At 41.5% G+C, this 17,256-nt stretch overlaps 1 protein-coding gene across 2 annotated transcripts in view; it reads right to left on the bottom strand.

The window, feature by feature from the left end:
• The window catches only part of FMN1 (formin 1), a 425,302-nt gene that overhangs the window by 135,570 nt on the left and 272,476 nt on the right, over nt 1-17,256 (bottom strand). For both annotated transcript variants that reach the window (XM_033190690.1, XM_033190691.1), the window contains 5 exons: nt 12,306-12,367; nt 10,313-10,401; nt 3,790-3,919; nt 1,827-1,973; nt 693-752 (listed from right to left, as the gene is read on the bottom strand). In XM_033190690.1, coding sequence (XP_033046581.1) covers nt 693-752; nt 1,827-1,973; nt 3,790-3,919; nt 10,313-10,401; nt 12,306-12,367 — 488 coding nt within the window. The remainder of the gene's footprint in view (nt 1-692; nt 753-1,826; nt 1,974-3,789; nt 3,920-10,312; nt 10,402-12,305; nt 12,368-17,256) is intronic.

The following is a 17,256-nucleotide window of genomic DNA, read 5'->3' as shown; positions in this document are numbered from 1 at the left end:
TGAGTCTTAACTTTCCTATTTTATTCTGTATCATCTGAATACAGTTTCAACTATAACCAATTACTGAGTGGATCTAGATTCCACAGAGAACCTCACAATCTGACCATAAAGCACTGAGACAACTAGGGGTCTCTCTAAAGCTGTGTTATTTTTTTTTATTTTTTATTTTTTTTAAGATGGAGTCTCGCTCTGCCGCCCAGGCTGGAGTGCGGTGGCTGGATCTCAGCTCACTGCAAGCTCCGCCTCCCGGGTTTACGCCCTTCTCCTGCCTCAGCCTCCCGAGTAGCTGGGACTACAGGCAACCGCCACCTCACCCGGCTAGTTTTTTGTATTTTTTAGTAGAGACGGGGTTTCACCATGTTAGCCAGGATGGTCTCGATCTCCTGACCTCGTGATCCGCCTGTCTTGGCCTCCCAAAGTGCTGGGATTACAGGCTTGAGCCACCGTGCCCGGCCTGAAGCTGTGTTATACAGTCGATTGAGACTTAGTAGATTTACACCACTGAATAACGCTTCTCTCCATCAGTCAACTAAACTCTCTTGGTTTCAGTGTGCTCATCTGTAAAACAAGCTGGAGAGCTCTCATATTCTATGTTGGGCTTGCAATTCATCCATCCAACTATCCATCATCCAACATATGAACGCCAACAATGAGTAAGAGTTGAAAGGTTTCCACGTAATGCCATTTCTTACCTGATCATAGTAACGCAGGTAATATTTAACAACGTAATCCACCAGATTAATCCCGTTATCCTAGGTTTAAAAGAGAAATGTACATGAAAATCATTCCCATGAAACTGTCATGTTACATGGTTGAGAGATGAAAATCTCAGGTTGAGAAACTTCTGATTTGTGAAAACTGGCTTTCTCTTCGATGCTGGCAGGTTTTCCTTCCTCTGCTTTATCCCATCCATTTATTATGCCGGCTACATAAAGAAATGACACTATCCTGATTGGGGAACAACAAACAGACAATCCCTCAAACTTCTGAAATAATGGCTAAAACAAACAAAAAACATTGTCTCCTTGTATTTTCTGGCATAAAGCCAAGACAGGAGGGGGTAGGGAGTGCTGAAGGGAACCAGGGCCTAGAACAGAAAAGCACCCCTCCCTTCCCATCTTTCAAAAAATGTGTGTTCTTAATGGTGGGGAAAACAATCCAGGCCAGCTTAAGGGCAGCACCACGCCACTGTACGGCCCCGGGAGGCCGCGGGGGGAGCAGGCCCTCCCACAAGGCAGCCTTTGTGTCCTGTTCACTGGGGTCTAATTCTAATTTGCCTGTGTGTGTTTCCCCTCCCTGCACCCCCGCTCCCCATGGGACGCCTAGATACGGGCTGGTTGTTTCTAAAGAGGTAGCTCCGCAGGGTGTGGAGCCAAGGGATAACCAGGCTCAGAGAGCTTGACAGTAGACCCCAGCCCAATTGTTGTGGCAAAAAATTGGTGATTCAATATGGCTCTGCCCTTCAGGAATGAGTATACTACTAGTAGCCAAACCGCCTATACTACTAAACCCAAACCGCCTCCAGCCTTTGCAGGATCCTGGTACTATTTTGTTCTCTCACTGAGTAGCAGTTCAATACCTAATTGTGTATGTCAGAGCACACGAAGATGGGAATTGGGTCACTGAAAATAAGGTCTAATGTGAAAAAAAAACCTCTTTATTCAAAAGTGAAAAGAAACAAAAAAAACCGCACGCTCTAATATAAATGAATGCTGTTAAGGGGAGGAGAGAGATAAACGGAACAATCTGGAATACGTTTTTTAAAATTAAAGGTAAAGAAAGAAAGTAATGGCAGATCATGGAAACTTATTATGAAAAATAGATACCCGACTTTTGACATCCTTGAGTTTGGGCAGAATTTCTAAGCTATATCCATCAGCTTGTCCCCGAGTCCTATTTCCTCCGTTCATATAATTTCCAAAAGCCAGAATGAGAGCTAAAATATCCTTCACACTCTTCATGTGCAGCAAACCCTGTGATGGCAAACACCAATTATTACGGAGCTGAACTCCAAATGTACCCATGTTCCTTCAATAACAAATATTTACCGAGTGCTCAGTAGGCTGTCGGGAGGCTTGGTAACAACAGAATTAACAGTTGGTGAAATGGAAAACACACTGTACTAAGCCGTAAGTGTCTTTACAAACACATTAACAGCCATTTTTTCTACCCACTCAACAAATTAATTATAAACAGTGCACGTTTTAACACATGAGGATTAACTATTGGTTTGATATTTTCATTTCAGCCACTTTAATTTTTAATACTTACTTTAAAGTAGAAGTTGTAAAAAAGGAGTTGGTATATATAGTAAGGCTTAACCTTTGATGACTTCTAGGTAGAAAGGGGTTTACCTTTTGAGGATGTATTTCAGGACTATTTATCTATATAACCAATACAGTTAAATGCAGAGCAGATATAGAAGTATGTTCTTCTTTATCCCTGGATATAATTTTCAGAGGTAAACTGCAATAATGCATTTTAAGGCAGTAGGCCATCTTTAATAAATTTATTCAACTTACATTTATTAAGTGCTTGCTATATGTCTATTAACTTTTACAATTTCAAGCTGCTTAGGATTTTCTTTGGCTCCCTGTCTCATTTGTTTGTCTTTTTATTTATTTTTTACCTCAATTACAATTTTCCAATTGAAATTTCTTTTCTTTATAGTCTTAATTCACCTTTTATCCCCCTTTATTTCAGGGTAAAAAAGTGATGGCTGGGCACAGTGGCTCACGCCTGTAATCCCAGCACTTTGGGAGGCCAAGGTGGACGGATTGCCTGAGGTCTGGAGTTCAACACCAGCCTGGCCAACATGGTAAAACCTCGTCTCTACTAAAAACACAAAAACTAGCTGGGCTTGATGGCAGGCACCTGTAATCCCAGCTACTTGGGAGGCTGAGGCAAGAGAATCGCTTGAGCTCTGGAGGCAGAGGTTGCAATGAGCCGAGATCACGTCACTGCACACTGCACTTCAGCCTGGGCAAGAAGAGTGAGACTCTGTCTCAAAAAAAAAAAAAAAAAAAAAAAAAAAAAAGGAAAGAAAGAAAGAACAATGCAACTCCAGGCATTTTCTGCTCCTGCCTGTCAGGTATTATTAGTGAGTGTATAATTATAGTTTGGTAATATTTATTCTCTATTGAAATATCTCGTATCTTAGAGGGAAAAAAAATCATGCCTCCAAATAAGGAACAAAGTACTACAGTATTTGTGGAGAGGAATAACGTGTCCTTAAGAGCATGGGTCAACTGTGAGAAAAAGCCAGGTGCTACAAGTTAACCTTATAATGAACACCAGTGTAGTAGAGCCAGCAAATACTTATTTGCCAATGACTCATTGTCAGTCATTTATTTTACTTATCAAGTGTCTAGAATCCTCTTATTAGGTTGACACATTTCAGATGATCAAATGCATGGATCTAAAGCAAAATCTCTTCTGCAATCCAAATTGTAAAACAGGAAACAGACCATGCTATTTAGATTGTTTTTTAGTGGCCAGTATGTACTTTGGAAGATATTCAGAGTTTTTTAGAAGCAATCTGTAAAAGCGTCATTTTTCTCCCTCCTTCTCCCTCTTCAGCCATCTGCATCTCCTTTTCTCGCCCTCTCTCTCATACACACACACGCGCGTGCACACACACACACACACTTGGGCAAGATAAATTTACACTTAGAAAAACATTTAATATGAGTCCAAAAAGGTTTCTATAATGGCACTAAAGTGGTCTCTCCCACTTTCTCCTTTGCTCTTCAGAACAAGGCTATCTTTTAAATTAGACAGTAAACATACCTTAGAAGCTCGCGTGATGATCTCTACCTTTCTGTGCAAGGAGGTGATACCCTCAGAAAAGACAGATCTGAAGATTATACACTGGGCACGTTCAGCAAAATTAGGAATCTGGGCTAACTCATGTAAAAATCTGTAAAAAAGAAAATATGTCATCTACCTTCATATATAATCACAAAGAAAATAAAAAGACAGCTGAAAAAGATCCACTTTGGGAACATTCCTTATCTAACAATCTGAACTTAACAATTATAAAAGGTGTCAGATAGGTAGACTCAAGGAATTCCAAGGGCATGGGTTCCATTGTTGACAACACGGCTGCTTTTTAAAGGGGTTCTATCATGATGAATAAATGTACGGTACATAAGTTCCTTCGGGAACAGAAAGTTAACACAAGTATACTAAACAAGTTACCTATCTCCTGCTGCCCAAACAAGAGACTAAAGCCAAATGGAAAGCCCTAGTCTTTAACATACGAGAAAAATTATATAATAAACTCCCTCATAATACAGCATTCTCTAAAGGTGTATTTATACAGGCGAAGCAAACTGAAAACTTGAGGCAAATGTCTACAGACAAGTGATTTTAAAAAAATCTCTTACTGAAATGATACTGCTACTATTTTTGCTCAGTGAGTTACATAATGGTCTATAATGACCACATTCTCCAGATATTTGTTTACTTTTTCACTTTAACTTACACATACAGATATAGTTTACAACTCAGTATTTAGAACAAAGCAGGCACTCATTAAGTAGACAACCTAAAGTTTCCTTAAAAATATGGCAAGACAGATCTTAAAAGCTAAAGGTGAATACTGACCTCCACACAGTAGCTCACTGTCTGAGCAGTTGGGCACTGGTTCCCTTCACAAAACTAAGTTGGAAGAGCTACATATTCTCCAGGCCAACCACCAGAGGAAGGGGTATAAACGAAAATGGGTGGAAATAGTTGGACATGAATTCAGAAAAGGAGAAAATCTACTAACAGCCTTTTATTTCATTTTGGAGTTGAGATGATGATTAACTGATATTTCTGAAACTCTTGGTCAACTCATAATATCATTACCAAGGCATTTTGCCATCTCTCACCAAAAATGGTTTCACATAGGAACAAAGCTGGAGCCTACTTCTTTCTATACCCAAAGATATTTTCTTCGCTTATATATCCTGTGCCACCTCTACCTTTAGGGAGATTTGGGTTTTAATAAATTTCTAACATCAATTGATTTCATATTTATTCCAAAACTAGGTCATAATCCACAATTTTTTAAAGATGATATTCAATGAAAGCAAGGAATACCCATAAGAGAAAACACAATCTTGTTTTAAAGTTCAATAACCCATTATCATGAAAATTATATGATGGAGTATAAAAGTAGAAACTCACAGGAATTCTGCATTAGGACAAGAAGAAAAGGTTAAACTCTGTGTAAATTACTTCTTAATGAATATAACATTAAACAATTTATTCATTTATCACTACTGAAATCAGGGGTATCATCAGTTTTCACAAATATATAAGCAGCAAAAAGCTCATAGGACTGACAGCATTTGATCCTGTAATGAGTCTGGGGAGGACCTATTTACTCAGATGCTGAGCTATTTTGAAAGAAGGGCTGTGCATTTCTCCCCTGCTAATGTGACCATGAGACGTCATTCAGGACCCAAGTCCCCAGAGCATATACACTTCCTATTACAGTGAGCGAAGCAGTTACAGACGCCGCCTGGGAAAATATACAGATCAATGCCTGAGCTCACCAAAAAGGACTTAGATGAAAACAGAAAATGCTGAATGGTTACCTATAACTAATCTCAAAAGAGGAAGCACAGGACCAATATGAGGAGACAAGACCATAGTCTTATCAATGTATGTTACGCAAGAAAGGGTAAGATAGAATTGCAAGGCTCTCTAGGATTAAAGCCTTTCTGGGGTTAGGGCTTGCACTGGAAAAGCTCTTAAAGAATCTTAATGTTCCAATGTCCTCTTTATGCAGAAGGGTCTGCAACCCATACAAAGAGTTGGAGGGGGTAGAAAAGACCATAATTTTACATCACTTTTGGAAAGAACTGAAAATTAATACTAGAGATCGGTCACCAAGAATGTCAGTCTGTCCTTTAGGAACGTTATGAGCATTTACAGTGTGTCACGGACCATGCTAAGATCGGAGAAGAGAGCTTAACTTACAATCCTGTCTTGATAATCCGAGAAGTAAATCAATGATTACTGTGGAGTGTAAATGAGTGCTCTCGGTGACAGATCCACAAGAGGAGCTAGGAAAGCAAATGCAGGACACTCAAGTGTCATGGGGGGAACACTGTCAGCCAGGGTCCCCGGAGTCCTGTGATGCTCACGCACAACATGTGAGAAACTGCCGGGACAGCCAAGATAGGCTGAATGGTATGGGTGGGGGAAGTGAGTAGAAGGCAGATGCTAAAATTGTGTTCTGTATTCTAAAATACAGGGTTGAAACTTCTGAACGAATGAAGGGTTTTAAACAGGAAGGTGACAGTTTCTGCTTTTTGTTGTAGAAAATCTCCACGGCAGCAGCTCAGCTGATTGGATGGGATAGGAAATTTGAGGCTGGGAGACCTCCTAGACCACAGCTGTAGTCTTCCAAGAGGAAAGGTAAGAGGGGCTTGCGGTGTGAATGGAGAGGGGCAAATGGATGAGGAAGCTACCAAGGCAGCAAGACCCAGAGTCATCTAATCCAAAGAGATGTTTTGAAGAGTCCAGGATGACTCTACAGTTTTGGCTTGGATATCTGATATAGTGAAAATACAAAATAATAAAGAAGCAAATTTGGAGGAAAAAAATAGGGTTTTATGACCCTTGCCATCCAAAAACAGCCATGCAAGGAGCATCATAGCTCCTCTCTTATTTATCTGCTAAGGTACCAGAGGTATGGGTTACTTTGAAGGCTGTGAAGCAAGCATCTGGTAAGTATCTTCTCTTCCCCTGCCCTGCCCCATTACTGTTTTATCCTCTACCCACAAGAGCAAACACAGTAACTCTCTTAAATATTCCGAAGCACAGGATCTTGGACACTGAGCTTTGGTACTTAGGAATATTTATGGATTGAGTTCCTTTTGGGCTAGTCTAACATTACATTCTAGATTCAGTAAGAAAGAAGAGTAAATATTCCCAAAAGAAGCCACAAATGACGGATCCTTCCCTTCTTTCTCCAAGGTAGGCTCATATTTCCAGGAAGGACTGCAACTTCAGCTTCTAATATATGAAAGAAGTTCTGTGTCTCACATTATTTGGGTTACACATCTACAGCAGCAACTCAGCTGACAGGTGCAATGATGCAATGTGGCTTATTGTTTTTAAGGGACTAACATTTGATTTCTTATCCCTAAGCTTCTGAATGGTATGACCTAAGGTGCATGTGCACAGAGGCGATACATACAGCATAATTGAATGTTGCAACCTGCATTCTTCGATGGAGGAGTACACTAACACAGCCTACTGTGTGGGGGTCCCAAGGCAGCTGTGGACCTTCATGAAACATCACAATAGGCTGTGTATAATGTTCTTACCCTAGGCCATGAGGAGCGTGTACCAGACCTAATCAAACCCACAGAGCCTCATCTCACAACCATTACCAGGCAGCACAAGAGTCAAGGGCCATCCCTAGAGGGAGTGGTTCTCAGACAGCCTGGTCCCAAGCAGATGACACCTCTGTGGGGAATGGCTTTCTAAATGTGGCACTGGAGTGTAAGAGACTTGATGAGGTGAGTGATGAGGCCGGCCTCTCCATGCTCTGATTTATAGGACTGGGCACCACAGGACTCTTAGGAAACTGGACCGTTAAAACTATAAATGATTCATATTTTCCAGTATGTAAAACATGCTTATAGTCGATTCACTTGGAGTTAATGGCAAATAAGTTGCCAGAGAATCAGAGTGGCATAAATCAAACAAATGCTGGTTTGTGCAGGAGGTCGGTAGCAAAGATGAAATGCACCCAGGTCTGAAGGCCCCCATCTATCCGTGCCTCACCCTCCTGCAACTGAGCCCAGGCATGTCACCTCACCAGCATAGCATGACAGTCCTTTTTGCCAGGGTTGCATGTTCATGAAGCCATTGCAATGACCATTTGTAAACATTAAAATGCTTTTCTATCTAGATCGTCAGTAGAGAAAACAGGAGTAAGTTGTGTGTTAATTACCTGCTACCATTATCTAAGTCCCGGCAATTGGAACAATAATTAGGACAGTAGCAGAAACACATGATCTCTCCCTGCCTGTTCATTTCACCAGATAAGCCATTCCTGTAGCTTAGAGCAGTGCTGCTCACGGGTTAAGGGGTTGGCAAATTGCAGCCCATGAGCCAAAACCGGGCCACCACTTGTTTTTGTATAGCCCACGAATTAAGAACAATGTTTACGTTTTTAAATTGTTGAAAAAAGAATCAATAGAAGGACAACATGTTATGACATGTAAAAATAATATGAAATTCAAATTTCAGTGTTCATAAGTAAACTTTCATCAGGGCACAGCAATACCCATCTGTTTATATATTGCCTGTAGTTGCTTTGGTACTGCAATGGCTGACTTGAATATCTGTAACATCCCGTAAGTCACAAAGCCTAAAATACTTACTATCTAGTCCTTTACAGGAAAGGTTTGCCAACTCCAGGCTTAGAGGAGAATATTATCGCGTAACTTGGTATAACCAGCACGACCCAAGTGCCTGATCTGCCGACCGTGCCCCAATACATCCCCATGGCCTCTTCAGTGTGGAAATATCCCATTAGTCACTTTACTTTCAGTCATTAGCACCATAAGAGGGATTCACTTGTTATATTAGGAATCTGACTGGAAATAGACCATAGGAACAGTTGAGGGTAGGCATTGGTAAGGAAGGTGTCTCAAGTCAGTGGACCAAGACAGCACTTGACTTGATTCACAGCATTCCCAGGCTTTAGAAACCTACTTTGAGGGGGGATCTTGGACCAAGCTCCATGTGAGAGCAAGTCACCCAAGGTTCCCAGAACCATCATGGAGGTTTGTCATGAACTGAGTAAACCCAGAATTCTCTTCCCGATTCCCATCCCCAGTCATTCAGAGATGTCTTCCTGAGTCTAAGTGTCCGGGCAGCCATGGGGACTGAGGTATTCTAGAGCAGCTGTGCCCAACCCTTTCAGCACAGGGGCCGGTTTCGAGGAAGACAATTTTTCCACAGGCCAGGGGTTGGGGCTGGAGGGTGGGATGGTTTCCAGATGATTCAAGCACATTTATTGTGCACTTTATTTCCATTATTATTATACTGTAATATATAATGAAATAATTATACAACTCAGCATAATCTAGAATGAGTGGGAGCCCTGAGCATGTCTTCCTGCAACTAGATGGTCCCATCTGGGGGTGATGGGAGTCAGTGACAGATCATCACTGGATTCTCATAAGGAGCTTGCGTGTAACCCGGATCCCTCGCATGCGCAGTTCACAATAGGGTCTGTGCTCCTATGAGAATCTGATGCTGCTGCTGATCTGACAGGAGGCGGGGCTCAGGCGTAATGCCAGCTTGTCTATCACTCACCTCCTGCTGTGTGGCCTGGTTCCTAACAGGCCACGGGCCGGTACCAGTCTGTGGCCCAGGGGTTGGGGACCCCTGTTTCTAGAGGACCCAGAGGATAAGGCATGGAACCCCAGTGCAAGCCAGAGAACCTTGGAAGCTTCTAGGGCTGACTTGTAACCCTGATCTGATCACTCCATTTCTGCTTCGTTTTCTATACTTGCCTCAACTCTAGGTTGAGAGAGTTGGCCTGAACTGGACAAAAAAAATTCAAGGTAGCAACAGGCAAAAGAGGCCCCTGCGTCCTCTGAATCCATTTGACAGTCTCACAAAGTCCTAGGCCGTGGAAAGCTCGGCAGGGGCGTGGGGCTGCAGAGCCCCAGGAGCTTATCTGTGGCTTTGAGACCCCAAGAGTCACCCAGTTACACCCCGGAGTTCTGGGTCTTCAAAGCCTATGGAACGGCATCGCAAAAGACAGAGCAAGCAGCTACAGACAGTGGCTGGAGAGAAGAGTGCAGAGTGAGGGTGACAAAAGGCCACATTTGGGCAGAGCAGGTGAAGAAGTTTGGGGAAAAGCTGGCACATTCAGGCTGCATTTACTGGATATGACCTTTAGGAAAATAAATTTGAATTCTGTGACTCTGATATCATCTTCATAACTACATCAGCAGAACCTTAAACAGAACAATGCCTTCTTCCTTCCTCAGTTACCCTTTTGGTCAAAATGTTTAGTCTAGGAGGAATTAACAAGTTGCTAGAACAAGAAAGGGGGGTCTCGTGGGGTGGGGGAGGGGGATGAGACACACTGTCCAACAGCACAAATCTCAGCGTTGCTTTTCCCGGCAGCAGGGTCATCCTCCTGCATGCAATAGGTCACAGGAATGACGGTGCTGTGATTTAGCTGGCTGCACAGTTTAGATTTGCTTATTCTGAGCTGGGAGACAAGAAGACAGAAATTGCAGTTCTCCTTTTGGCCTAACAGAAAAGTGTTAAGTATCCTTACTGCTCAGGTTTATCCAGCAGCTTCAGTTCTTCTTCTTTGGATGTCTCGTAATACTTTCTTATTTTAACCAGCTCATCCTCTTGGGCTCTCTGCAGCAAAATAGAAAACAAAACCAAGAAAATGGGCAGTGAGACTCTGGCTATGGCAGTGGATCTCAAAGTGTGGTTCCTAGACCAGCTGCATCAACAACATCACCTGTCACTTGTTAGAAATGCAAATTATTGGCCCATCCTAGACACAAGAACTGGGGGTGTGGGTGGGGGTAGGGGGGGTGCAAACCCACTGGGTGATTCTGATGCACGCTCAAGTTTGAGATTCAATGCAAATAGTCCTAACAAGTACATGCAGCTAGACACAGAAGTACGGCTACTTGAGTTCTACCTTTGAATCCCCTGTCTCTTCCCCTGTAAGGAGGCTGGAGGAAAATTGTTCTTAGACTTTGCTTCCTTACCCTTAGAACAGCCCCCAATTACATGAACTCGCGGCTCTTTCATTTCTAGTCACCATCGTCCCTTTTTCCAAATTTCGTGAGCACTCATCGTCTGTGCCACTTATTCTGGCATTTAGTCACTTGCTTTCTCAATTTATCCAACTATGTCAGTCGTATGCAGCTTTTCTCTGCTGTGAGCTAACAAGCGGCAACCACGCGCACAGTCCTGAGCTCATGGTAACAACACGAAGCATCTGGAAGGCACTGGCTTTGACAAATTCCTCCAGCTTGAACCACTAGCTCCTCAATTTACAGATTATTCCACTGAGGCTTGTACTAAGTAACTGTGAAAGAGCTTCAGATGCGGAAATCCCTCTTTCTGCCACTATACCTTGCTGACCTCCAAGTATTGAAGTGCATAATTAGCTCCCAATGGCCTGGTATTTGTGTACTTTCTGGTTTATTAATGAAAGCTTTACTAATGGAAACGTGAGAAGTTCCCACCCACTTGTGGAGTAAGTAGCTCCTGATACATATAAAAGATGTGAAAATGAGCAAGGAATTGGTGATGCCACCAGGCCTAGACTATTAGACTATGGAAATCTTCCGTAAGAAACTTAAGGTCCCAGGGGACATAAATATGAAACGAATCATCTTTTGAACTGAGTGACCACAGCATACTATAGAGCCCTGGACAGCTTCCTGGGAAATACCATTACGTAAGAGAATGTGGTTCAATCTGTTTCTGTAGCCTAACAGTCAGTGAACCAAAACAATGAACAATCATGGGAATTCTGACTCTCCTGTGTTGTCTTCTCAAGTGAACCTGACAATTCTGCTGGTTATGTCCACTTAAAACCCAAATCAAAAGACCTTATATGCGTACAGTCCTGTTGACTTTCAAAACACACTGCTACTGCTACATACATTAAATTCTCATTTGATTAAAAAAAAAAAATTGAGAGCCTACTATAATCCCCGCTGTACTGAAGATCACAACGGGATTAAGGAGTTTAAGTAACTAGCCCCAGGTCACTTAGCAGGCGATGGTAGACACATCTAATTGTCTTACTCTAAGTCCAAGACTTAGAGTGTCTTGGACTGTCTCACTCTAAATCCAAAACACATACCCACCATTCTACACACCTTCCCACATTCGGTATCATCAGCTCATCTGGACTAAGAGCAATCCATCAAGCTGGCGTTAGCAGTCCCCATTCCTCAGAAGTAGACACCGGTGCACACTAGCATTTCAGTAGGCAGCTTACCTTCATTCACTCGGCCGGCAAGTGACAGGACTGCGTTCCAGGGCAAATAAGTGGTGTCCACCTTAGATGCCCTGCCTTGCAAGTATGCAATGAGATCTGCTAGTCCAGATACCACAGTGGGAGTTAGGAATCCAGTGCTCCTCACATCCACTCCCATTCAAGCCTGTGTTTCTATGCCTTAATCTCTTCCAGGCTATGTCAAAACCCTTATTACCAAAGAACGTGAACGGCTCAGTCATTTCTCAAGTAGAAGATAAATATGGAAACGCTAGCTCTGTAAGTCTTTGACACTCACGTTTTCATATAAGGCTGCCAGGGTCTCCAGATCAACCACGGAGTCATCCACATTGAAAATGGCTGCCGAGCACCCAAAAAGAAAAGAGGATAAGGGATTTGATTAGGTCCCCCGCACCAATGTTTACTCCACATCCAGCTTCCAAGCAATTAATAGGGTATTGCACTTTCTTACACAAGCTGTGCCTCTCAGCTTGTTTCTGCTCCCCTTCCTCTCGCACCAGGGGTCTCAAATGAAAGAAACCAAAATGGTTCCTATCACTGGCCTGAGTCTTGCCTCTGCCTTGTTTAATTCCTCAGGCTCTGAGTCCTTTCTGCAGTTTAATTTAGGCTCCACAGGAGAAGTGTTTGTGTTTTAAACCTAAATCAGTTTGTAGGTTTCAAGCGCAATTTTAAATCTTTCTTCCCGATGGTAATTGAGGAGATTTAGTACCTAATGCACCAGAACTGACTCCTGCCCATTACCAGAAAGAGAGAGAGAAAAAAGACAATGTTGGCAAATTAAATGAATTCAGGCATGTGATTTCAGGCACCTTTCCGTGGCCACTGCCAACATCTTGTTTGGATCAAAAAGACAAGAAAAAACAGTAATTGCATCAATAGCAAATTAAGATTATGGAAACCTCCCATGAGCCAGTCTTCAGGCAGGCTCTCATTCCCATGGTTTTATTAGGATTCTACTTGTTCTGTATTATTTAAGATTAATTTAGTCGTTAACTAATATGCTTATGATTTCATCTAGAGAGGTACCTTCCCATAGATACTGCGATGCACAAATTGAGACTTAAAATCCCTAATGGATTTGGCTACCAAAGTGTTTGAAATAAGCAGGTCCACATCTTTAAATAATTATTCAAAACTAATAGGGTTTGTTCCCTCAACCCTACCTCCCTTCCCTGACTTTACATTGTGAAATTAACCAGCAGGCTAATAAATTTTCTCCGTGGCAGGCTAATTAATTTTATTAAACCAACCAGTGATACTTAGAATGCCTTAAAATTTTGCTCGTCAACTATTATTCTGTTCATTTGCATTACACCATGGTTTTTGGAAAGGTGGGGATCAAGTCAAGGGGCAGGTTGTTTCTGAGGTATTTGGCTTCTTCTGCGGTTTAGAATCACATGCACCCTTTCATACAATTTTAACAAAGCTAATTAACTGAGCTAAGATCACGGAACCTCACAGAACACCAAGAAATGTACTTAAAATTCCTTTGCAGGCCACCTTCTCAAACTTAGGGGTTAATCAGCAAGCTATTCCCAAGGGTTAATCAGCAAGCTATTCCTAAGTACATGGAACAGACAGAAAAGAGGAGGTTAACATGCTAGAGACAAATTAAGCCACCTCAGATTCCACCAAGACAAAGGAACATCACATATCCACCAAGGCCAATCTGAAACCACCAAAGAAAAACGCAGTTTAAGGACAGAAAGAAAGGCTTTGCCCTCGCAACACTGTTATTTTGTGTGTGGAGATAATATAAATCCACTAATTTGTCAGACAGAACATGCATTTTTAAATGAATAATGCTTTGAAAATCAAAATAGCCAGAAACAATGTCTACTTTATGTCAATCTCAGTATTCTCTTACAAAAATCAACCAACATGAGTGCATAAGAAAAGGTCAAATTCTTAACAATAATCTATCAAAAATGTTTACATGTTAACTAATCATGCATCTGGGGTAACTATATATTACAAGCTTAGATATAATCAAATAATCTTAACTAATGAGAAAGAGAATGACCTGTGAGTTTCTTTTCCTAGTAATATCCAGTTTTTAAAAGTTAATCAGTCTGGGGCCCAGGTACACAGTTCCTCTGATTATATTGTCAGCTGTGCCCCATCCAGTGTGTTCATAGCAGAAAAATAACAGCCAGAGAGGCTGGGACTGAGAACCACCATGGGCTCTGAAGACATGGATTCATTCATTCCCCCATCCAGCCCTTGAATAAATATTTGTTGAATGTGTACAGGATGCTCCAGAAATTGTTCTAAAATACTGTGGATTTTTAAGTTAGAAGTGCAAAGTACTTCATCTCATGAAATTTATATCCTAGACTGGGGACAGAAAATAAACAAGTAAATACATAATTTCAGATAACAATTTACTATGAAGAAAGTAAAACAGAGAAATGTACAACATTAGACAGGAGGATCAAGGAAGGCTTCTTTGGGAGGTGACATTTAAGGGAAGACCTGCAGAGGTCAGTTTTGTGGCTGTCTTGGAGAATAACATCCCAGGGAGAGGTAACTGCAAAGACAAGTTTCTTTTTCTGAAGGAGCACATCAAGGTACAGAAAAAAAAAAAATCAAGGTGACTATCATGGATAGGGCAAAATTTACTCATTGTGTGATCCTGACGTGTTAAATTTTCTGAGCTTCAGTGTATCTACAAAACAGCTCTAATACCACTTACTGAAAATATTAAGTGAGGTAAGACGTATGCTTAGCATAGCATGTAGAACATGGTAGATGCCCAAAATGGTATGTATGAGCTATTACTATCATGATTTCAAATATATACATTGCAAATGTGTTTTAATGCTTGTTAATGCCTCATCCCCTTTAACATCTGGAAAGAGTTAGAGAAAGAAAACTACAACTACTGAGTGATTTGTGCTGCAAATGCAACTTTCCAGAATTCTTAGGTGTTTCTGATCGCAGTTACTGTGAAACCCTTGCAGTCCTTTAAAACCCCACTCAAGACCCAAGTTCAGAAAGCATTATTAACAGGAAAGGTCTATGACACAGAACTCTAATTACAAAAATAACAGATCAGGTGTCTTAAGGGAAATGCCAGGTACCTCCGAGTCTGTATTATATTTTTATCTCTAATTTCAATCTTTCTCATCAATCTATCCTTCACTGTACCAAGGTTATTTTTTAAAAACATGGATTTCAAAATTTTACTGTGATGCTTAAAATACCTCCAATATCTTCCTTTAAACACTCAGCGAAGTCCAAACTCCTTGGCCTGGCTGTTAAGCTCATTCCCTGCCTGGCCTCAATTACACTTCCAATCTCATCTCCTACCATGTTCTCCATGCACCTTGGGTTCCAGTCACACTGTGTCATTCCCCATTCCTGAACATGCCATGGCTTCCTCCCTTTCTTCATCTCTCCAAGCCACAGAGGTCAAAGCCCTGGAAGGACATCCCTTGACCCTCGGATCATTAAGTCCTCAGTCTTTTCCTCTGCCATGGCACCTCTGTCATATTTTACATAAGGTGAAGATGGTATACTTTAAGAATCTGTATGATGGTACGTTGCATAACAGTTTCCTTCCCCCACGAGACTGTGAAAGCCTTGCAGTCAGCAGTTGATTTCTTATGCATCTTGATAACTGTCTCCCAGCATGGTACCAGGGGTGCAGCAGGTAGAACATAAATGTTTGTGGGTATGATTATACCACAGGACTCCTGAAGAGTGAGTCCTTCTGCTGACAGGAGGAAAAGCTTCTTGACAAAGAGAACATGCGGTCTTAGAAAGAAACCAGAGAGCCTCTAAAGGGGCACAGCCTTATAAGGCACGTATCTGGATTATGGTTGTTTGCTTCTTCGCAATTTGACCCCGTCCAAAAATCAAGGTTTGGCCAGCAGTTAGGCAATTGTGCCCCCGACTCATACACTCGGTGTAGATTACACGGCTTGCCTGAATATTCCCTAATAAAAATAATTAACTTCAAAAATGAGTTTTCTCATTATTAGGGAATGAATAAGGAAAATATCTTTCCTTACTCAAGAAAGTTTGAAATAGCTGTATCCCCTTAGGAAGAAAGGTTACGAGTAAAAGTTCAACTGTTATATTGCTTTAGGTAGACACTTAAAACACTCATCTATTAATCCCCAATAATTAAGCTAAATTCATCCATGCAATGACAATCTGTAAATATGCAATAAGTGCCAGTGAACGTAAACTGGAAGGACATAAGACATTCCAGTTAGAAGCAGCAGATAATAGACCAGCTCACAAAATGTTTAGGCAATGGCAGGTAGTTCAATTTTGGTTTGAAGAGAGAAGTAATTAAAGTGACTGGAAAGACACACTCCAAACATAGTTTGGGGTAAAACCTTGTAGAATTTTGAACACCATGATTAACCTGTGAAACACTTGTTATACAGGAGGGAGCTGTTGAGGAGTTATGAATAGAGGAGTAAACTGGACAAAATTACACACACAAAAAGTCAAAATTTGAAAAGACTAGTTTAGAATCTACTGTAGTGGCAAGAGGTAGCAAAACCCTGAATAGTGTGGACAGAAAGGACAGGGCAAAAAAGAAAGACACTACAGAACACTGTTAGAGTGACATTGCTAAATACAATTAATTTAATCTCCCTAAGTTCTAGGCTCAGTATCAATCTCTTGATATTGCTAATTCTACCTCTGAATTTTAGCTCTGGGGACTGAGGAAAGTAGAGTCTAAAACCACCTGAGGCTTTGAGCCTACGTTTAGGGGAAGAGCTTTGTACCATCCCCCCGGAAATAGGCAGGGGAGTCTAAGAGATGAGCATGACCACTGATCTGCCCCCTCAGGGAACTGGGAAAGGAATGCAGTAGACAGGAAAGGACAGGTAAAAGAAGTAGATAAAGAGATGAACTTAGGGCCACTTCCAAGTATTCCACTGAAGTTTCTCCTCTTCCAAGGAAGGATCTTAAAAACACAATTTAAAAAGTAAAAGAAAATTCAGAGGTAGAATCAGCAATATCAAGAGATTGATACTGAGCCTAGAACTTAGGGAGATTAAATTAGTTGTATTATTTCTAATAAGAATAATATTGGCCTGGGAAGGCTGGGCTATCAGCCAGAAGTCTAAAAAATAAAAAGGTCTTACCAAGTCCTAGGATGCCTAAGAGAACTGCCTTACATGTACATAATCCCATGTCTTAGTCACCAAATACAGTTTAGCTTCCTAGTGAGCCAGAATCCACACCTGATAATTCTATTCTCA

Source organism: Trachypithecus francoisi, unplaced genomic scaffold (genome assembly GCF_009764315.1).
Source record: "Trachypithecus francoisi isolate TF-2019V2 unplaced genomic scaffold, Tfra_2.0 Lachesis_group3, whole genome shotgun sequence".
In the NCBI taxonomy this organism is placed as follows: domain Eukaryota; kingdom Metazoa; phylum Chordata; class Mammalia; order Primates; family Cercopithecidae; genus Trachypithecus; species Trachypithecus francoisi.
This window is presented reverse-complemented; position numbering and strand designations above follow the sequence as displayed.